The 23,909-nt window shown below is 43.9% G+C and overlaps 1 protein-coding gene across 2 annotated transcripts in view; it reads right to left on the reverse strand.

Annotated features, from left to right (window-relative positions):
- Positions 1 to 23,909, reverse strand: part of ABTB2 (ankyrin repeat and BTB domain containing 2) — a 114,450-nt gene that overhangs the window by 38,186 nt on the left and 52,355 nt on the right. For both annotated transcript variants that reach the window (XM_058806719.1, XM_058806718.1), the window contains exon 2: positions 1,200 to 1,346. In XM_058806719.1, coding sequence (XP_058662702.1) covers positions 1,200 to 1,346 — 147 coding nt within the window. The remainder of the gene's footprint in view (positions 1 to 1,199; positions 1,347 to 23,909) is intronic.

The raw sequence follows: 23,909 nt of genomic DNA on the forward strand, positions 1-23,909 counted from the left end.
ACTTCAGAATAATAAAAAAATCCTTCTAACAACTCTGCCTTTCCACTTCAGTAGCTCCAGGATCCGCACGTTTTACGAGAGCATCACGGATCCTCCAGCGCTGGTGCTAACACAGAAGTCTGCACAGTTTATAGCAGAAATGCATCTGGAATTCAAATTTTCAGCTCAGAATAACGTTCCTTCTCCTTTGCACACTCACTATATTTTTCTGGCAATGGCCAGCAACGTTTTTGGGTTTTTTTTTGTTTTTTTTTGTTTTTTTTTTTTTTTTTTTGAAAAAAAAAAAAAAAAGAAAAAAAAAAGGCAACTGTATCAGGAGAGCCATTCACTGGATGTACTGACCAAGTTGACCAGGCAGGGATGAGGGAAGAGGGAGAGAGGAAGCTGTATTCAATTCCAGCCCCTTGCTACAAATGTTCTCTTGTGTTCCAGGATAAATAGAGGTGTGTTGAAGGAATTTGAAAACCTCAAACTACGGCAGGTTGCAAAATAAATGGTGAAACACACAAACTCCTTACTGGCCCTGGCATTCATTAGCATTCAGATGGTGCAGGCTAAGAAAGTGATGCCAGCAGAAACGTTGCAAGGGGGAAAGTAGACCAGGAAAACACAAATCATTTTTGTTTACTTTAAAGGGGCTTTGTGAGTACTCTAGGAATGGAACATTTCATTTGGTCAGCTGTAAAAAAAAAGGGTGTTGAACAAGTTTTTGTGAGCAGAGTGCTCTCAGATTTTCTTTTTCCTTCGCTTTTTGTTTTTTAAGTAACCAAAAAGCTTTTCCTTGAATATCCCAGACATTTCCACGGCAGAAACACTAACCAAAAAAACGCTCTTTGCTGTCTTTGGGAGGTTTGCTGTGCTTCACAAATGCACATGACAGCCTCCAGAGGCATCTGGGAAAGAGCATCCAACTTCAGCTGGCAGTAACTTCTCTACCAAAAAAAAAACACCACCAAAAAACCAAAAGAAGCACCTCTCACACCTCTCCAGGTGATTTCGACATTAAGCAGACTAATGAAACCAGCTGATTTTCATAAACAGCACCACCAGACGATTACATCTCACCCAACACTAAATGCTGCTCACGCTGCCAACAGTGGCAGCGCTCCTGCTGCCCCTCAGCAGCGGAGGAGGGATGGGCTCTCGTGCCCTGCTGCAAGAACCCCATGGTGGATTAGAGGATTCCATCCCAGACTTACTCAGTTCCGAGATGCTCCCGACGCAGGTGGCCAGCAGGGACTGCTCCAGGGTCCGCAGCTCCAGCTGCGCGTAGGCGTCGGCCCGGCCATCGCTGCACACCGAGCCGTCGTGGTAGGGGCTGAAGTAGGCAGGGAGGGACAGCACACCTGCGACAGAGCACACAGCACACCTCTTACAAATCAGCCCACACTTTGTGTGCAAAGGCAAATCCCTCCAGGAGGGATACAGAACTTGCACCTTTCTCTGGGAATTTTTGAACGGTTCAAAGGAAATCAAACAGTGCTGTGAACACTGCTGGAATGGCTGAAACAGGCTCCAGGGAGTAAGGCTGGATGTTCCTACAGCCTTTAAGAGCTGGAAACAAATTGCAGTCGAGATAAAACTACATGAAAAGCTTTGGTTAAGTCTCTACTCTTGTTTATACAACAACAGGGCTGCACACACGCGGCTTGCTGCTGAACAGCTGTATGCAGATCCCCAGATAGAAGGGCCTGATCTGGAGAGATGTGGAATATAGCCTGGAGTCCACCTCATCCCTGCAACCCTGCAAACAAAACCAGGGGCTGTGCCAGCCCTTTGAACCTGCCAAGCAGTTTCAGGTGCTCAGACTGTGGTTTCTGCATGTGCACGCCTCTGGATGCGCCCAGCAGTTCTGAGGCTGCCTGAATTTTCATCTCTGTAAATGACCCCATGTGAGAGAGAGAGATTAGGAAGGTAATTACACTGCACACATATGTTTACCACGCACATCTCCTCTCCATCAAATGCACAGGACCTGATTGCTCTGTGTGGCACAGAGAAAAGGGGGAATGTGACCTCTGGAGTGGATGTGAGGCAGGGAGGAGGGTGTGTGACAGGCTGGGCTGGGAGAGTGACCTGCCCTGTCCTGTGGCACCCTGGGGTAGATCTGGTGCCACTGCATCCACAGGGCAGGTGGACACCAAAAAGCCACCTGCAGTCACTCAGCCATTGTTCTTGTGCCCTCCCTACTGCCCCGTTTTTAATTACAGATCCATCCCACAATTCCAGCAGCACCTCCTGGCCCATATTTTCCCTGATTCTAGACAAGGGCACTCAGAGCAGCCACGACTGCCTGTGCTCTTAGCCTGCTGTATCCTGTATTTCTGCTTTTTAACTTTGATCCCCAGCAATAGAGTGCAGCTCAGACCCACGTTTCCTTCCACCCTCACCTCCTGACCCTGGCTCAGGCTGGGATGTGGAGATCCTTTACTCCTGTGGCAATGACCTCCTGTCACATAGGTGCTGGATATTGTTGCCCAACAAAACCCTGCAACTTATTGTGCAAGACCTTTTGTTTCTTTGTCTTGATGTTTTCTTTTGAGATTTTATGCTGGATTGATCTCTCCTACCCTTTTCACATCCTCTTTGCATCCTGCTTTGTGGCAAAGCCAAGGGCTGTATCAAAAACTTCCTGGACATGATGAGAATAAGGGAATGATTTATCCTGTTATGCTTCTTCACTGTACATCACTGTTGGTTAATGGAGAACGCTCTGCCAATGCCCTCTTAACCTGAATAATTAGGAAGTTGAGGCTTTAAGAGCTACCAGAAGCCATGCATGCAAACTAGGAGAGCTTTGCTTTAAATACACTATACAGAGCCTAAGCCACTTCCTTTTCCATGCCAAAGCTATGAAAGGATGTTTGAGAGACATATGGATTGAATTTATGGCAGAGGGAGAATGAAAACAGCCTGATTTGTCAAAACTTTCAAATAGAGGCATATAATTCTACAGAGGCGAAAACAGAAACTGGCAGCTCCACTGCTGAGCCCGGCAGAGGGAAAGGAGTGGGGCACATTTTCTCTGCCAGCCCCTTTCAGTTGGTTCTGTTTTCTAACAAGGAATTAAAAATAAAGATTTGCAGAATGCTTTGGCTCGCAAAAGGCAACACTATTTTCTCAGTTTTCCAGTTCACAGTTTGTCAGGTGATGCTTGGAAACTGGGAGGATTTATTTACCTTTGGAAAAATGACTAATCCAAGATAGCTATGGACAAGATTTTTGCTGTCACCTGCCTTGGCAGAGCTGAGGAACATCCTTTAGGCACCAGAGAGGAATAAGGAACTCACCAAGACTTTGGCCATGTGCCAAAGCCCAGTGATGCCACTAGGGATTTTCCCTGGGAGAGGGGGATGAATGACACACAGATTCCCAAGGCTCCCCACATCTGGCAGGTCTCCACAGGTACAAGCAGGCCTGGGAATGAGGACACGCCTCCCAACACTGATTTTGGGACACTGGGAAGCAAAACAGAAATGTACCACACAACTGTTCTATCTTGCAGCACCCTAATCTTGGTTTCCTCTCTGATCCACTCCTAGTAACTCTGTAGAGCTGGAAAAGCATCATTGTTGCTCCTCAGATAAGAGATTCAGGCACAAGGACATCTGCAGTCAAGCTTTGCCCAGTGATGTTTTAAGTAGGAACAGGACTTAATCTTTAATACCAATTAAAAACCCCCTTTTTTGATAACAGGCCTTGTGCTGATTATTTGTATCCCAAACTATGGTTCTTGCTCTCCTACTCCCCAAATCATGGCATTTTCAGTCTACAGGTGTTAAAATGGTATAAACCATGGGTAGTTTCTGTCTGGCATTCACAATCCTGCATTTTCATATTCCATGGCAACACTGGTTTTAATAACGACAAGCAAGATAAGCAAAACTGCAACTGAAATAAATCAATCCAGGTCAGAATACTCTCAGTTTGATATTCACCTTTATTTCCTGATTTTCCAAACTGTGTTTTTCCCACAAAACAATGTGACAACACATAATTACTGTGCAGGAATGAACCACTTGGGCAGTATTTTTAATTAAGATTTTAAGTACAGGATCCAGGCCATGGTGGAGCTAAGGAGAGACTAAATTCAAGTGTGGCTTAGCTCAAACCTCAGGAGCAGCAAGAGCTCACAAGTCACCTCTGGAACGGCCTGATTCTCAATTAAAGCATGGCTGGCTAACAATTTTTTCCTGATCTTTCCATAGCTTTTGAAACAGCAGCTGGAAATAAAGCAATATTTATTCTGCCTCAGTTAAATATGAAACCTGTTCACGAGCACTTGCTGCCAATGCTCTTAAAAGGCAGTCACGACTGGGTGAATTCCAGTTAAGCAGTTCCTTAAACTCAAATTATTCTGCTTGCCTAAAGAGTTTGAAATTGTTGTCTGTAATCTGATGCTTTTTAATAGCAACTGAAAATGTTTCCAGTCTGAGCAAGATCCAGGGAAAAGTCTGTTCACACTCCTGGACATCCTTCTGCTTTAAGAGGTGCAGCAGCTCTGCAGAGAGCTTTGGCTGTAAAGTGACAGCTCCCCCGAGCAGGGCTGGGCAAAGCTCTTGTGTGGTTTCCAGCACGTGCTGGAACACCTCTGCTTTGGAGACAGGCCGGGAGAGTTGGGAATGTTCAACCAGGAGAGGGGAAGGGTCCAGAGAGAACCCTAGGGGCTCCAAGAGAGCTGGAGAGGAACTTTGGACAAGGGCATGGAGTGACAGCACAAAGGAGAAATGGCCCTAAACTGAAGGAGGGTGGGTTTAAACGGGATGTTGGGAAGGAACTTTTTACTACATGGGTGGGAAGGCCCTGGCACAGTTTCCTAGAGAAGCTGTGGCTGCCCCATCCCTGGGACTGTTCAAGGCCAGGTTTGACAGGATTTGGAGCAACCTTGGTGTATGGCAAGCTGTTCCTGCCCATGGCAGGGGGTTTGGAACTAAATTATCTCTAAACGTGCCTTCCAAGCCAAACCACTGCCTGATTGTATGACTCCCCAGGCTGGGCAGTCAGTTCAGTTCCTCAAGCAGGATAATTCCTGTAAGAAACCCCAGGTCTACCTCTGAATGTCCTCATAATTCAGAGGCTGGCATCAAATTCTGTTATTTTGCTCTCAAGATACAGGCAAATGCAGACCTTTCCCTGAATTTTGCTCTGAGATTGGAATGTTTGACGTTTCAACTACCCATGGCCCCTTCACAGCTCAAACCATTTGCACGCCATGGTTGTGCTAAGGGACTTGCCATCATTTTTACCTTGTTGTAATGGTTTTCTCTGGGCTTTCTCCAGTCTGGACCCTTGATGTTGGCAGACAGCTTCCTAGAGATTAACTCATCAGCAATTTGATGGCTTTCAAACACTTCTATGATGTCGAGAGGTTAAGATGGGGCCACTCACAAGTGGCAAAGGGCCAAGGAGTCTTGGCTGGAAAGCACTTGAATTCTGCTGTCTGGGATTCCTCATGGAAATTGCCCAGGGTACTTGATTTCCTTATTTCAGAAATGCACTGGCTCTGCTCATGACAGATTAGGCAAAGAATCAGGAATATAATTAGGACAGGGATATACACCATAAACTACTGACATGGAAAAACTGCTTTTTTTAAAAATAAACCTAGCAAAATGCATGGGGTAATACAATGTGCTATTTATACCTAAACACTTCCATAAAACAAATCACAACAGTAGGAAAAAAAGCACCTATTTGGCCAAACCAACTAGACAGCCCTTGGAAAATTCAAAATCATCTCTATACATTATAAATTGCTGCTAAAATCCCCATGTGTGAAACAAGGAGTCCTGTGAGTATGCTTGAAAAATGCATTAGGAAACCAAGCAGGAATCCCTACAGCAGCGTGCTTTTGTAATGTTCGGCTTGGGATAAATTCTGCAAGAAACATTCTGGGGGGTGGGAATGATGGCTGATCCCTGTGAAGTGAAATTCTGGAAGGCCCAAGTTTTGAAGGCAGACGGTGACGACCTGACTGTGCTGGAGTTGCCAAATCCCACCAATTCCAAGGGAGCCGGGGGAAAGCTCAGCCAAGCGCAAGTGCAGTTCCCACGTTGGAACGTGGCCATGACATCGGGACGGCTGTCACCTTGCACAAAGTCCTGCCATTCCTCATGGCCAGGAGCATTCAAGGCTCTCCTTGTTCTCCCTTCCCCGTTCTCCCACACCACACAATGCCCTGCAGTTCCCTCTTGCCATTCAGTTCCCAGTGTGGAGCACCAGCAGGAATTAATGCCAGTTCCTGGAGCTCTGTTTTCTCCTTGCTGACCTACCGCGGCTATGAAAGCTCAACCCCTCTTTATTTTATGAAATGAGATGGGATCATTTTGACAGAATATAAACAAATCCCTCCACAAAACAGCAACCAAAGTGTTCCTGATGGAGCTCCCTCAAACTTTAAACACATCAGGCTCTATAATCAACTGCAGCCATGTTATGGATGGCGAGAGAGGCTTGTGATCAGGGAACAATGCACCTAATTGCTCATATATAGGAAAAAAGTGTGGCTTCTGCTAGAAAGCAGGCAGGCATCTCTCCCAGTTTGTCAGCAGTAAGAAAAATCAAACACAGTTTCCTATATCTGCATCCACATTAAACAGTAATTCTGTAATTGGAAACAGGAGTAGAAGCAGAGGAGGGAGGAGCTGCAAGTGGAGAAGATTTTAAAATTTTCTGCAAGTGCTACCCTGGATCTCTCCATCAAAGAGCTGATGTCCTAAGGGGACACTTCTGGACACCTCAGAGTCACACAGCCCTCAGTCTTGGTCCTACTGCTCAAAGAGACAATATTCTCTCCAAATTAACAAAATACAGTTTTCCTGGACTTCAGGAATGTTATCAGAGAATGAGCCGCCTTCACGCTCACAGTCTTCCTGTAGCTCAGTGTTAACAGGTATTGCTCAAGTTAGGTATCAAAATAACCCAGGAGAGACTTATAAAGCACTCTCAAAATTCAGCACTCTTTCCTCCTGGGGTGCAGGTCACTGCAGAACTGGAAGTCTAAAACGCAGGGAAATCCACAGAGCACACAGCCAGGGAAAGGGCAGGAGCCGGTGGACCATCGCTAAAAATGCCTCCCTAGTCCTACAAAACTTCCTGTGCCTGTCTTCATCCCACACATTTTGCTTCCCTTTTGCTATGAAAATGGTGGAATTGGACAAAGGTAGGAAGGATCTGTATTCCATTTGAATCCAGCTGTGATATATGGGCTTGCAAATGACTATAAAAGTAGGAGAAAGGCCTTGGTTTAATACCGAGTCAGAATTTACTGAGTCACTAATCCCACTTCCATATCCCTGTGGTCTTCTGGACAACCACTAACCTGGCCTGGCCCCAAGCATTTAATTGAACATAAGCACAAGGGAACATATCCTGGGCTTGCATTGTCATAACTGCCAAAAAACACAGCACAATGACTGTCCTCGTTCCCATTTCCGAGACGGAGAAACGCAGGCAAAAGGAAGAGAAGCAACCACCAAACTCCTGCACCAGAACCAGCACTTGGCAAAGCCCAAACCTCCCAGTTCAAATTCTCAGTATGAAACTGGGCAGCACAGAGCCATTGCTCCCTGTTCAAAATTCCCAGTTCAAATTCCCAGGATGAAACTGGGCAGCACAGAGCCACTGCTCCCACAACCTGGATCCAGAGATTGGAAATAAGTGGAATAACTATGTGGCTTTAAGTCTAGGTTTGTAGAATTATGCTTCCTGTTTTATGTGTCCTAATAAAAGGCCTTTGGGGATATAATCTGTAAATATAAACTGTAAATGCTTCCTACTATTATTACTTCCTACAACTACTTCTCAAGAGGAGCGTGTGTGCTCAGATGTCAACAAATACATCCCTAAAACTCGGCTGATCCTTTTGGAATTTTGTACATGTGATTTTCCAGGCATTGGCTCTTCTATGCAGGGCCCAAGGGCAGGCAAAGACCTGTGCTACACTGTAATATCAGTGTTAAAAAATCCACCAATTATGAATAAATCCATGCTTCCAGGACTCTTATTTTCAGGATCCAATACGGCACACTAAAGAGAAAACCCCATACTGGGTTAGAAATATCAATGAAAAAACAGTTTTATGAGGAGTGGTATAAATAGATTATGAAAACTGTGAAAGAAATAGAAAACCAGAGTCCTGTGCCAAAAAATTACTGTGGTCCAAGAGGCTGAAGACTTAGAATTCCCTACTTGTGTAAACCCCGACCAGTTTGAATAATCTCAGAGTCTCAGTCTGCTTATCTGGAAAATGAGGATATTGCTTAATTCCTGGTAAGGGTGGTATGACAGCAGCAGTGTTCTTGCTTCATTTCTCATCCTCAACTTACTCCTTCATGCTGCTCAACATTTAGCAGTGTCCCCATTTCCCATATGTGCCAGTAGCACATTTTTTGCCCCTTACCAACATCCCTTTTTTCATTTACAAAGCCCTTTTAACCTTCAATAAGGCTCCCCAAGATGCAGCTACTTCTGAGATGAAAGTACAGATTTTATGACAATATTTAATTGCACCTCAGCGGAACTTATGACATCAGAAGTGAAGCTTTACCCAACCCTGAGAGGGTTAAGGAAAGTAAAATTATTTTTTAGGTGCTTTTACAGTAAAATCAGCTTCATGTGGTGTAAGCAGTGGGACTGCAGCAACGGCAGGCACCAGCTCGAGCCCTCATACCCTCCACAATACCCTTTTCTAATCCATTCCTTATTGTTCACTGTCCTTCCTGTAATCTGGCCTTTGAATCATGCCCAGTTCCCCAGATGTGCTCTGAGTAAGCTCTTTGTACATCCCATAATGACCTCTCTTTGCTTGCCTTCAATTCTTCTATTTATACATCCCATGATCTGTATGCTTGCCAAACAAAGAGGATAGTAAATTTATATCCTCAGCCACTCCCAGTTCCTTTTCTTAGGGAATGTCAAGACCGGGAATCTGACCAGGGAAGTACTCCAGAATAATCCAGTGCAATCCCTTCTAAAGTATTCCAGAGCAATTTTTGGGAAGAAATTACCACTGCATAGCTGCTTCTTTAGACAGGTGAGTCCTTGCCTGATAAAATCTACCCTCCTTAGCCTCTCCTGGCTGTTGCAAGCCATTAAAATCAGATTTCAGAAACCATGGTCACTTAATAATAAACATCAAGACTACAATAACATCAGTTAATGACCTAAAATATCAGAGTGTCATAAGGGCTGATTACTCTCAGTTTATTTTTAAAAAGCCACGAGGAAATAGGAGCTCAGAAGTAACATACTGCTCCTAAAGGAATTTTTTAGACAACTCAGAGCCTGTCTCCTTTAGCTGTCAGCAACAGCAGCTTGGGCTTTGTCAGGGAGAAATATGCATCTGTCACTCAATATGAAATTGAAATTTTATCTAAGAGAAACACAGTGCAGTGCTGAGCCCGTGAAGTCTGACCTCAGGAGGGCAAGGCTTGGAGGCTCCCCAGGATGAGCACATTCCTACCCTGCCTGCAGACAAAAATGATTCAGCTTTGGAGTCACCGGCCAGACAGCACAAAACTTGGGGCGGGTGCATGGTGAGCAGTTCAGGAGAAAAGAGCCAGCACCATTGTAGATTTGATACCTCCAGTTTAACCTTCAGTATTATTTCAGCACAGCAGATTGCTCACAGCAGCATTTACATGCATGAGTAATTCATGAATCACTAACTTTGTAATTTTTCACCCCAGCTCTGCCCACAGCCCCATATTAGTGCAAGCTTTTGGGACAAGACAAACACAAAAAGCTTCACCATCCTGATAACAATGTTTGTGTTTGACAAGCACCATAAGGCAGGGTTTGCTCTCCAAGAGTATTTTGATAGCACTAAAGACCAGCAGCAATTCTTGCCCAGGACAGAAGCTATGCCTCTCTCAATTTTCATTTCCTCAAACAAACACTTGGAAGTATTTGGCAGTTTTCCCCCCAATACAGCTGATTAGTCTCTTACTAATGACAGTATTTTGCAACTTTCTGCTTCCTCACATCAAAGCATCCTGGAGATCTTGTCAACAATGACCAATTGTTTAGACACTCAGAAGTGAAGCTGAGGAATTCCACTTACTCACCAACTGATCAGCATTACCCTCAATCTGAAAGATCTGCAACACTTGAGCCCATTTCTCGCACTGTGTGTGGCACTCAGAGACCATCTCATACCATCCACATTCATGCCTGGCTTCCTTCCATGACGTCTTGCTCTGGTTTCAGCACCTATTTTACCCCCTGCTTCTGCATCTGAATTCCTCTTTCTTGTCCCCCATCACCTCTTCATTGTCATCACACTCGCACTCAGGGTCCAACCTTTCCAAGGCTCCACACCAGTCCCAAACGAGAGCAGATCCAACATCTATTTTTGAAAGTGCCCTTCAGGGGTGGCAACACTGTAAGAATTTGGCAATATTTGTAAAGCTGGCAGGCAAAAGAAAAAAAAAAAAACAACCAAACCCAACTGTACTACAAGGCTCTGGCCTGTCTCACTATTGCACAAGTGCCAAGTGCATTTCAAAGTCTAAGTCTCTTGGTTGTAGCCATTTATAGTTTGTATAAAAAGCATAACTTGTACACTTCCATTAGAGCCCTAAATATAACTGCCCTGAGCAAGTACTCGCTGCTCAAACAGGACCTCTTTGAATTTTGTTTCCAAAAGAATGTTGCTGCAACTATATTATTTACAGACATTTACATTAAGATCTGAATACTTGGTCAGGAAACCACTCTGATTAATGGATCCCCAACATTATTTTATAACCAAAGAAAACCAGCATTTTTATTTTAAAACAGTAAATTTTTTACATAAGCATAAAAAGCAGCAGTTCTCAGGATGGCCACGGTTCTTTGAAGAATTTGGAAACGCAACCACATGTTCTGGGTTTTTAACACAGCATCTGTGTAGGGGATGAAAATTAGAATCCCAATCTTGTATTTTATTATAAAAATACACTTTGATATCTCTATCACAGCCGTGCAGCAGATCCATAATGGATTCAAACATTCAGCCCAATTGATTTTGACAGCCTGCTGCTGTCTCAGGGTTTTCCTGCATGGGACTTCCAGTTACCCCATTTCATAGCATGCAATTATTTTCCTGACACTTGGAACATTGTTATTTGTGGAGGTGAAATGAAGGAAAAAAAAAACCCAAACATTTTTCATCATTTCAGGTAAAATGATGGAAAAACAGGGAAAATTGCCTCACAGCAGAAGAAAGTGAAATTAAAACAAAAGAACTTTTTAGAGCAAGATTCTTTAACTGACAAAAGCTGCACAGTTGGAAAAAACTTCTTTATTTTAACGAACAATCACAGTGTTATCTTTGTTCATAAAACTTCTGTAGTCATTAAGGTACAAAATAAAACCTCTATTTTCTATTTTGTGGGTTCTCTGTTGTTTTAAATTATGATTTTCTCTCTGAGGGCAATGTGGATCATCTCCACTGCTGCGAGGCAGAGATGCACAGCATGGAAGGACTTGAAAAGCAAAGGTCCATCCCACACAAATAACCCCATCTCACAGAAGTAATCACTTTTTGGATCCAGCTGTTTGTCTGCAACCACTATATCCCAGCAATATTAATAGCTTTGATTATTGTCAAGGGAAAAAACATCTTAGAAGGCTTTTCAGATTTGTCATGGAATAAAGCAAAAGGCAGAACCATAGCAGAGACAGATTTGGGGAGGCTCAACTGTCTAAGAGTGCTTTTTTTGGTTCTTTTCACCAAATCATTGAAGTGATAGCTCAAATAAGAGACTGTTCTGTTAAAAAAGGACAAACTGGTAAAGGCTAAAACTGGGCTGCCCTGCAGCTCTACTTATGGGTGGAAACAGACTGGAATAGGAGATAGGGAACATCACTTGGAACTAACACAGAAACTTATTTGGAGTTCAAACTGTACTTCAGAACAATCTTTTCCTCCAGAAGTAATACAATTATAACAACAAGGAAGGGAAAGGAGCACATAGAAGACTCAGAGAGGCTGGAAATAGATATATGGAAAAGGAACAGGAAAAAAACCCCAAACCCTTAACATTCCCTGATGGAAGAAATCAGTGAAAGAATGGAAAACAGTCCTATAAATAAGAGCAAATTCTGCACCTTTACCTTGGAAATATTTTATTTTTCCTCAAAATTATTGAGGAACGTGTGACACTGTCTTTTAACCTCCAGGATCATTTGTCTCCCTTTCCCTGATCCCATTCCCTGAGAAGTGGCACAACAAACAAAGGGTGATTGAGCAGAGCTGGACATGCCTTGGCCCTGTGCTGATGGAACTTGATACCCACTGTAGCTGTGTGGGCAAAGTCATTCAGCTTCCAATACCCCTTCCCAGGCAAATTTCAAGATCACCATAATAAGATAAAAAAAATTAAATGTCTCAATTTTTTAACACCCTGCTTTGAAACCTGAAGTTACCTTGGGTGTGATTTGGGTGCTTTTTTGCTGTTTTATAGTTCTTCAGGGCAGAATAATCAGACAAACAGAAAAATGTAGCAGTCTCCTTACTACCTATTTTCAAGATGATCTTCACCTTCCTGCCCTGTTCTTCCTAATAAATCACTGATTTACTGTTAGGGCCCTGCAGGCTCAACCATTGCTTCTTCATCTCAGTGGGAGCCAAATGATGATTGAGATGCCAATATATTAGGCTGGTCTGATTCAAAGCAGGGTAAGGAACAAAGCATTTGTGCAGAGCGAAGATAAATGAATATAAATCAAGTGCTAAGCCATTTTCTGTGATGGATTAGCACCTTTCTTTGACCCAATAATGTCAAGGGGTCTCCATGCTGACAGGAACTAATGTGGAAATCTGCGCTGTGCAAAGCCAGGAGGAATCCTGATGTGCAGCTGCACTGCTCCTCTGTTTGCATTTTGCTCTCGCTCAGGTGTGAGCAATCCATCTCCTCCATCTCCCCTTGGGAAATGTCACCACAGTGCCCACCAAAACTATCTCTAGAGTATAAAAGATTTCTTTTATTCTGACTTTCTGCCTGTAATCCCATTCTTATCAGTAAACCAGCAGGTCATACATGGTACCTCGGCAAGGACTGGATGGAAAAGCTTTCTCAGTATCTCACAGAATGGGCTGGAAGGGATCATCTCAAGGGATCCTCTCATTCCAACCCCCTGCTGTGTTCATCTTCCACTGTCCCAGGTTGCTCCAAGCCCTGTCCAACCTGGCCTGGAAAAATTCCAGGGACGAGGCAGCCACAGCTTCTCTAGAACCTGTGCCAGGGCCTCAGCATCCTCACAGGGAAAAATTTCTTCCCAATATCCCATCTAACCCTGTCTCCCGTCAGTGTGAATCCATTCCCCCCGTCCTGTCACTTTAAGCCCTTGTCTAAAGTCTCTCTCCCTTCTTGTAGCTCCCTCCAGGTACTGGAAGCTGCAAATAGGTTACCCCAAGCCTTCTCCCTGGTATCTGATATTGCCAAAGTACAAAACTATACAAAGCCAGCAGCAAAACCCACACATTTGGATCAAATCTGGCAACTGCAATTTTGCCAAAAACATATGTGAGGGAAAAAACATTATTGTACGCAGAGAAAAACTTCAGTGGGAGTCGAGGCCAAACCTCTCAGTTCTGGCCATGTGCAGTAGCTGGAGCTGTACTGTATTATATTAAAGAGTGGTTCAAGTGCACTGCATCACTGGCTGGTGGCAAAGCTGCAGGGTTTGAGAGCAGGAAACACATCCAAGCCCTGCAGCTATTGCAGCTCCCACCATTGGCATTTCCCAGATGCAAAAGTCGTGTATGACTTGCCCAAACCAAGACAAGAGTGAAGCTTGTCCTGTGTCTGTGACATGAGCCTGGACACTTGGCTCTGTGAAAACGAGGGTTCTGTGCCTGGGCTGCTCTCCCAGCTCACTCTGGATCTGAGACAGCCTGGGAAACTCAAATTCCACAGGTGAGTGGCACTTGTTTAACCTGCTGCAGACTGAGTCACCTCTCACCCTCTCTGATGAAAGACCATCGATATTATGTGCTCCAGGCTGGATTCCACCCTCTTGTCTCCACATTACACTGATAAGAGGCAATATCTCAGACACCCAGGGCATTAAAAATGAGCTGAAGATGCTCTCATTACCACCTACATTGTTTTAAATTTCCAGTGAACTACATCCTAAGTGAGAGCAGCCCTGCTCTTTGTCCCAAGCTTTGTGTTCCTGGCTTTTGTCAATATTCTCCCTCAGCAGGATCAGCTTTGGCTATATCAATTCCCTGCCTCAGTGTAAGCACTGTATAAACACATAAATGCAAGTGCAGACATAAAAGGGCAGTGGGGAAATGTTTGGGGGCAAAAAAGGATGGGTGAGACTGCAGCACCCCCGATTTAGTTCAGCTAAAACTGGCACCAAATCACATCACCCTGCCAGTACCACCACATCTTGTAGAAATAACAGAAACTGCTGAAATGCTGAAAAATTCATAAATTAAATAAAACCTCTTAAATTTAATCTCTTCTACTTTCAGAGAAAATACTAAAATACTTACTTTTAGAAGTCAATAGAAAACTTCTCCACAGTTTTGGCATTCTGAAGCAAACGGAATTTGCCAAGTGCAAGAAGTTGTTTATAAGAAAAGAAACAGAGAATTGGAAGTAGTTCCAGAAAATTTATTATGACCCACCTGACTGAAGCCAAGAATATTACATCAGCCCAGATAGCCTGAGAACTGGAACAATATTGCTCTCAAATTAGCAAGTTGCTGGTACCACCGGCAGGGAGAAATGGTTTTGCAGGAGGTCTGGGTTCTCTCCTCAGCTCTGATGGGCAAGGCTGCTTCTAAACTCACTCCCTGTGACCAGAAACAAAGGATTTCTTCTCTTTATTCCTGAGGTTGGTTGGATGGGGAAATGGTTTTTTGTTTTTACAACATCTTAAGATTCTTAGGGCAGTGAGCATCTCTTAGTAAGGCCTCCAGAACTCTCTGTACTCCACATGAGCTTTCTTGGTTCATGCTGAAACAGGAATGACTACAAGGTAAATCCAGCCCAAAAGCCACAGAGCCCCTGGTGCTGATGGGGAGTTGGAATTAAGTATATTGCCAGCAAGCCAAGGAATTCTGTGATGCCACGTTCAAACAAGGAAAGCACAGCACAGGCAAAGAGGTCAGCTGACACTTAAGTAATTCAAAGATCATAATTAGAGAACACCTCTGCAATATTTAGACAATTTCCCTCCAAAATAAAACACAGCACGGAGCAGCTACAACATGACAGCTCATCCAACAACTTTCTCTTCCTCTCCCACTGCAATCAAAGCCTGAGTGTTCCCCACTGCAGCTGCAGGGTGATTTCTCTCATTTAGCAGCTCTGATAAATTACCTATTTTATAAGAGTCTAAGAAGCCAAGACTCATAAACTCTCTGATGAAGCTGGCATGACATCATTAATTCTGAAGCAGCACTATAGATGCCTTTTATCTTGAAGCATCTAAAAGAACTTTCTTATACATTAAACAAGGTGGTTCATCAGCAGTGCTTCCTGGAAAGAGCCTTTCTCTCCCCTCACACCGGAGCATTCTGAGGGAAAAAGGTCTGAAATGAGGTTCTGAACATTCAGTTCTTACAATGGTGAATCCTCTTTAACAGCTCCAGTAATCTCCTATTAATCTCTCACCACATTCTGGGGCAAAAATATAATCATCTCTAATCCTTTGGGGCTGGGGGAAGTTCCAGGATACAACCCTGAACCAAAAGCACTTAGTGCCTGAGCTAAAGCTTTCAGTACATGATCCCAGGATGAAGAGGCTCCCTCCAAGTTATCAGCATATCCTGACCCAAAACCTCCATGAATACCATGGGTATGCCCAGATGGAAAAATGCTACTTAAACATTGACTCAAGTAAGAACCACATTGCATCCAACCACAGAGAGCTCAGTTCCTACAAGCTTGGTCACATCATCCATAAGACCCGTGTTAGGTCTAAATCATACCATAGTTCATATTTTATGTGATTTTTTTTATCTATAAAATACATAAACCACATAAGCAAATAGCTAATGAAAAGCAGAATGCAGGAAATTTTACAGGGCAAACAGAGGTCATCTGTTTCAAAGATGTTATGTTGTCATTTGTGTTTCTGCTGCCAAATGTCTTCTCCATGAATAAAAGAGCATTTGTTGCATCAGGTTTCATTCCCAATTTCACTTTCTGAATTTTGTCATGAAAAAGGAAATGCACTTTAGATACATCAGCATTTCTCTTCTCCTCACCACTGAGGAGGAAAATCACAGGGGGTTGGTGGCTATTTGTTTGTTAGGGTTTTTGTTTGTTTTTATCCACACCTGCCTGAAATCTGAGGTGTGGATTTCAAACTAACACAAAAAGCTGTGAAGGAATATTTGAGCCTACTACACAAACACAGTATTTTGTCAAAATTAGGTTCAGATTTAGGCCTCACTAAAGACATCATCATCACCACTCTCATTTCAAACATGGTTAAAAAGCTGAGGTTTGGGTCTAACTGGAGCCTTTAGGAACTATTTCCATCTCTGCACTTCTTAGGTAGGAAGGAAAAGGTCTCTGAATTTATTTTCATGTAACAGACTGAAAAAACAAACTGACAATTCCTCTTTTCTTCTAGGATGCAATGAATAGACCCAAACCGCTCTTTGCAGAAACACTGTTTTATGGATTTGAATCGCCTTGGCCCTTCCTCCTTTTAAAGCAGTTTGAAGTTTTAAACAATACCTGGTACAAAGCAAAGATCCATATCACTGTCTTTGTTTTCCAGCAGGAGAAACAGAGGCACAGCCCTCAAAGCCCTTGGAAACCCAGTGCCCAGGAGGTCAGGGAAAAGGGTGGGAGAACAGAAGGGGTTATCAATAACTCTTTTCCTGTTTGCACATCTTTGGTGACCACATGGCACCTGGTGCCATGTCCAGGTGAAATCCATCTCTACAAGCAGATTTATGAAATATCCTCCATGGAACCTGCCCGACAGCCTAAAAGTTCAAGGCATTTCCATATGGATATGGTTTATTCAGTGTCTTCAGCTGGGAGGTACAAGAGAAAAATAAATCATTGCAGTGCTAGCCTACATCAGTATTGTTTTAGTTACCCTCTGGCTTGTTTTCTTTATGTGCCCTTTCTCTCGAGGGACAGTGCCAACAAGACATGCACCTCTACCTAAAAGCAATGGAAGAGTCTGGAAGGAATGGGCACATTCACTCTGCCACTCTCCTATTTTCTCCCTTTGTTAAACAAGCACCCCTGTTTTGTTTCACTGCTCCTGTGCACCAGGCTAACGGCTTCCAAGCTTTTTCCACAACAATATCCAAAGCCCTGTTCCAGCACAGTGTTCTGGATGGTTTTTCCAGTGCACACACATATTCCCCCAGCTGACTTCTTTCATTTCCAAGTTATTGTACCATTAGAATGACAAGATGAGATTTATTGCACAGCAGAAGTATCTTAAATAACCCAGAGAGGCGCTGACATTCCCAGCTCTGGATGGGGCCTGTGCAAACCCCTCTCCTGCTGGAAGGACAAGCTGAGATCAGATTGATGTGGAGGTTTTCAGCAGGGAATGATTAAAAATTTAAAAAAAAACTGGGGGAGGGAAGGTATTTTGAAGAAAAACTTCTCTATTCTCAGAAGAGAAGGACAGCTATTTTTGAGGCAATATTAAAAACCCTAAGCCTGTGCTGAAACAGAGATTGGAGTGGGAAAAGCCTTCGGAGGCTGGAAAGGCAACAGTAGGTTTAGTACACAGCTCCTGGGACCCAGCAGCAGAAATACGGAACTTATTCCAGTCTGCCACTAAATCATGTGGCTAAGGCATTTCCCTCAGCTTTCTCATCTGTTTAACAGTTCCCAACCCTGCTTCCACAGACCCTGCCTCTGCATTGCGTTTTCCCGATGCTGGAAAACGCTCCGAGATGCGAGGAAGGAAGCGGCAAGGCAAGACAAAAGCTCTCAGTCTGCACAGGGGAAAAGCTCTAAACTGAACACTAAATTCCTGATCCACTGAGAGCAAAGCTGAGCATTAGTCTGCTGCTTTATATAAAACATAATGCTGTATATATATATATCAGCCTCCAAGCAAGGCAATTTCAGAATTCTGGGTTTCCTCCAAAGAACTCTTGGGGGAAAAAAAACCCTCAACCAACACAGAGCAAGACAACTCTCACTGAACACAGCCATGACAAAGTCAGCAGCTGCTTCAAGACAAGTATTAACCTGAAAAACAAGCACTTTCTTGTCTATGGCAAGGCAGGTGTTGCTGCAATTACAGATTTCTGGTATTTGCAATTAAATCCTTAATTCTCAACCAGTGCAGGGACAAGGCAGAGCTGGGGAAGAACCCAGAAGTTCTGTTCAGATCCACCAAAGGGACTGCTCGTTGCCTCTGTGTTTGTGGCAACATCTATGTCCTGATAAAAATATAAATTTTTTAACATTTCCAAACCAAATTACGCAGCAAAGAAGCTGTTTTACAACAAATTATGAGGCTAAATCTCTCTCTGCTCTCTCCCCAGCCTTTAAAAGCCTGAAGGAAGATGAAAGGCAAGCCAGGGCATGCCAGTCGGAGCAGGCAAATGACTTAAAGATCACCAGTGACACACACAGAAAACTCCCTTTACTGGCTCTGTCTGACCAGAGAGGGGGGAAAAAATCAATTAAAGAAGAAGATCAATCCCTTGTGGTGAGACTAAAAGACACCCAGCTTCATCAGCCATCTTCACTTTGAGCTTCACACAAAGCTTCACTTTGTTTGAAACTTGGAGCCTTGGAGCAAGAGATGAGCACGAGGCTTGCTCTGTCACAAGGTAGAGCACAGAAGGATGTTGTTGTTGGGGGATTATATCCCCCAGTTAGGACATTTTACTCCATGCCTTCTTTTCCATGCCTGGGAACTGAGGAATAGCAGAGGAATTTCTATTCAATATTTAGTTTCAATTCTTGATGGGCAAGGCTCATTTCTGCAGCACAGCTTCTCTCTGAGCAAAGTTCTGTTTCAGTTTGATACAGAGGCTGCAGAGAGGACAGTTTGCAATAATTCTGCAATGAGTAATGAACCCACAGGGCTTCCAAATGCAGCATGTGATCCATGGAACTTCCCAGAGGAGGAAAAGGCCTTTCCCTGCAGCCCAGCCTGGCTGGACTCTTATCAGCAGCTACTCCCAACCCACGTGCTCCAGCATCTCCCTCTTGCATGGAACCAATCCATGCTGAAATTGCACTTATCACCCTCAGCTTTTACTCCTGACTTCAACTGTCATCTTTAAAACAAAGTTATTTCTTTCCTTGCAGTTTTCCACATTCCCTGACTGGTTCTGAGCAATTTCATCTCCATATGACATTAATAACATTGCCCTTGTGAGGACCTGCTGCTCCATCCCTTGGGGCTGAACTGCAGACAAGTTTGTGACAGGCAGAGCCAAAAAAAAAAAAAAAAAAAAAAAAGGCTTATTTCATCACATAAGAGACTGATTTTTACTTTAATTCCAAACCAATCCCTTCCAAAAATAAAAGGCAAGTAAATGGTCAGTTCAGCTTCTCTGCTGCCTTTCCCAAGGTCATGACCAAGGGCTGGCAGGCTCACAGCCAGGCTGTGAAAGGGATGAATTTCCCTTTCCTGATCTCTTAAAAAGTGTAACATCTTGGCTCACCCTCGTGCCTCTTTAATCTCTTTGCTGTATTCATACATTTTCCTCACCAACTAGAAGGCTATTGCTGTTCCACAGTATTTTTTTTTTCCCAATAAACATTCCTTGTTAATTTTATTATTTAACATCATCTGAAGCTGCACTCTGGAAGAAGAGTGATTTTGGAGTGCCCATAAATCACATCACAAAAGAGACTTTTAAATAAATAACTTTATTTATTATTATTGTTCCTGTTATGCTTTACAGCCTATTACTGGAATCAGCTTATCCTGCCACGTATAAAATCTAGATGAATTAACAAACAAACAAAAAACCCCAAAAGCCAAAAAGAAAACAAGAGAAGACCCAGGTACCACCTGTAGCTCATACTACTGGAAGTAAGGGCTGAGGAAGTGGCAAGGAGGCAGATCTTGCTGGAATTGCTACACTGTGACCTTCACTGGAGTATTTTCTGCTTTGTGCTGGCCAAAGAAATACAAATCGTCTTCTCCCACAGTACTTCACCAACTAAAGTGTGCAAGTCTGCATGGTTCAAAACCACTATGGCAGAAACCAGAAGTGAAAAAGGTTTTCTGGCAATCTCTCTGTATTCTGAAAAATGAACTGTATTAAGACAGTGGTTCCCTTCCAGTTTAAGGCAACAAAAGTCAAACTGGGAGTCTGCAATACCAAATTAAAGGCTAAAATAAAGAATTATGGATAACAAAGAACTGGGGGAAAAAACCCTCACACCAAGAAAGCACTTGGTAGCTTTGGCTCATTAGATCACAAACTGAAGACTCATGGAAAGGGATGGAAAAGGCTTATTCACACTCAATTCTCTTGCAGTTTTTGTGGTTTACAAGTGACATTTCTCTGCTTCTCTGTATTTGTGCTCAGGACAGAGCCCTGACAACAATGAAGTATTTTAAATGACTATGCAGATTTTCACTGGAAACAATAAAATTCCAATGGGAATCCACACTAGGCCACCAGAATATCTGTGCTTTATCTCTGTCCTGGAGCTTTCAGCAGATGCCTGGACCTGGATCCCCTCACAGGCATCCAGTGGGATACAGCACAGTATAACCAGCAATCAGCCTCGGAAGTTCCTGTCCCCTTGGGTAAGGACCACTGTCCATGTCCCGAGCATCTGCAGAAGAGCAGCCAGTGCAATGCCACCCTCGGGGCCATGGCTGCACTGGAAACTCACCCTGGTGGATCCCAGGGGGATCTGAGGAGAAGGAGCAGGGTCCCATCCCCACAGGGACACACACCAGCTCTGTCCCCAAGGTAAGAGCCCGTGGCAGGAAACCTTCATGTTTAATTCCTGTGAGAAACCACCCTTCCCTGCTGCATGGGAATGACTGAGGATTAAACTACTACACTTGGAGATGAGAGCAGCCAGGCACTAGTGTCACATCAGCACCAGCCTGGTGGCTTTTGAAGCTGGCACTGTGTAGAGAAGGCTCAGGAAGGTGCAGAACCTGGAACCTGCAGGAGGCTTGTATTAACAACCAGATTTGGGTTAGTAGCTGAGGAAAAGCGGGAACAGCACAGGGATAGGGTGTAATTGGATCCTGGCTTGGGGAGGAAAGACAAGGCTGTGCTCTGTGTGTAAACACACATGGAGGAAAAGCAAAAGGAAAGCCAAAAAAACCTTGTCAGAGTTGACCACACTTGATTTCCACAGCTGAGGTTTCCAGCCACCATTTTTTATTACAAAAGAAACAAAATAAATACAAGCAGAGCAGAGGATTGCTGTGAGCACGGTGGGTGTGGGAGCGGGACACGTATGACATAAGTTGGTGGCACAGCAGAGCTGTGAATCATATGGTAATCAGAGAAGTTCCTGCCCAAACAATGCACACAGTGTTGGGCTACAGGTTGTGTAGGCAGCAGCCCTGAGCTCATGGACTGAGAGCTGGAAAAGCCCCCAAAAGAGTCTGAACAGCAAAAAAAAAAAAATAAATTGAGAGAACCTGGGCTCTGGAATGGTCACACTTTATCTGTCTCCCCGAACACAAGAACCCCAAACCTACTGAGAAAACTCTGGCTCCTACTGTACCCCACCATCCCTCGCTGTTGAAGACTTGCCTCAGATCTTTGTAATAATGAGTTAAATAAAAAAGATTTACTCAGATGCTTTTGAGCACCACCAAGCTGTTATTTACTACATTAAACTGCTGAACACCCTGACTACAATTACCTACCCATTACTAAAATAGTTTTCTGACTATTTTTCAGCAAGATAAAAAAGGCAGCAAGAACTCCCGAGTCAAGCAGGAGGTGCTGAGCCAACCTGGAATCTGTGTCTCTGACTGGGATCTGGAATACCAGTACTCAGGAGAAAGACAAAGGCCTGAAAGTCACCTAAAAATAACAATTCAGAGAAGAGAAATGTAGTAACACAACAAAATGCAAATAATACTCAAGCTTACCCAGCAAATGCCAGAGCAGGAGACCAAAAAAAATCACAGCTGAAGCAAATCTAGTGAAAACCACAGGCATAATAAAAACCAGACAGTAAAACACAACGGAGATGGATCGCTAGCTCTGAGTTTTCTCTGGTAATGTTTCCAGTAAGGCCCAGAAAATAAATCTGATGGTGGAAACGATAAGAACTTCTGAGTTACAGAGCCCTTCTGAGTTACAAGGCTGTACAGATGCATGAAACTGAGAAGGAAACAGCAGAGCCTACGATTTCTACAAAGCTGTGTAGTTGCAGTTTCTCTAGAATAACATCTGTGTGCACTGAGGGACGGTAGGAAGGAAATATGCTCCTTAAAAACAGGCTCCACTTCTTCCAAAACCAGGTACACACTCGAGCTCTGTTAGCCCCACTGTAAGGCCAGTGTGATCACAGCCCCCTGGGGCTCCAGGTTCTCTTATTTTACATTCAACAGTCATGGGAGACCTACAGGAAAAGGCAGAAGGCTACAAAAGCAAACAAATCCCAAATTATGCTCCTCATAGCAGCCCTGCCTTCCCCTAGGAGAGGACTGTGGGACAAACTGGAGTTGGATCCACTGCACTGACCACACTTTGTCAGGACAAACACTGCCCAGGTTGAGGGATACTCAGGGAACAGGCAGCATCAATTTCTATTGAGAGCAGTCAATTCTGCTAAACTGAAAAACCATAATTCCATAATTCTCTGTGCATGCAGCCCCCTTCTCCTCTCCTCAGGCCATCTCCATCCTTTTTCTACTTATTTTTTCTCCCATGGTTGTCACAGCTGTTTAGCAGGGTTCATCTCAGACAGAAAGGTCTTTCAGACAGAAAATTCAGTGTCTTGCACCGTGAGTGTTAATATTTAGAAACGGTGCCCAGAGGTGAGCTTTGGATTTGGGAGAAGGCTTATGATGGGCTATGAGTGTTCTGCTTTGAGTGCAAAGTACCTCATTATAAAAAGACAATCACAGAATCATTAGGGTTGCAAAAGACCTCCAAGATCATTAAGATGAAATACCCCTGTGCCCACTGAACCATTTCATGAAGTGCCACATCTACTCCTTCACATTCCTTCTCCACTGCAACAATGGAGCACACTGGACTAGTAAACATTCTGCCTAAACTATCCAAAACGGAGGCATGGACATATTTAAGTAGCCCTATTTATTGCCAGACAGCCAATGCTGAGGAGACTCCCATGTGTAACAAAGGTACCAGAGATTTCTCGTTTGGATGCCGTGACGCCAGGGACTTGAACAATTTAGGGCCAACAATCAGTGTGAGCAAGAGGAGCCTGAGACTCAGACACTGTTCTGGCACATGAAAGGCTTTGCAAAAAAGCCCAGGCAAGAGCTGAGCTATGCAGGCCACGCCAGTATCTGCAGACATGGTTATTAAACTTCCAGCAGCCTCCAGATCTGTTACCTTAAAGCAACAACACTGAGAACGTGCCAGGCAATTTGGGAATTGTCACTGGCCAGACAAATCCAGGGTGAGTTAAGGTTGAAAGTGCAACCTTTCCTCTCAACACCAGGAGAATCCCCCACCTCCCAGTTCAGCAACAGGATCCTTCATCCACTGGGCATTCAGCCAGTGCTGAGCTCCGAGGGCAGGTATGCCAGGATAATACATCAGACTTGCTTTGGTGGCCTGTGTTCATTTCTGCCTCACTTCCACACTGAAACTTGGGAAAACCTTAGTGAAACCAAGTGAATTTCCCAGTAAACCATCTGCTCATCCTGCAGAGACTGAGAGTCTGGGTTGGATTCGTGGGAGGAAATGGTGAGAGGCTTGCAAAGCCAGCCTTGCATAACCTCGCTGACATCAAAGGCCTGCCAGGGGTTTAAATCAGATCAAAATTTGA

Source organism: Ammospiza caudacuta, chromosome 6 (genome assembly GCF_027887145.1).
Source record: "Ammospiza caudacuta isolate bAmmCau1 chromosome 6, bAmmCau1.pri, whole genome shotgun sequence".
In the NCBI taxonomy this organism is placed as follows: domain Eukaryota; kingdom Metazoa; phylum Chordata; class Aves; order Passeriformes; family Passerellidae; genus Ammospiza; species Ammospiza caudacuta.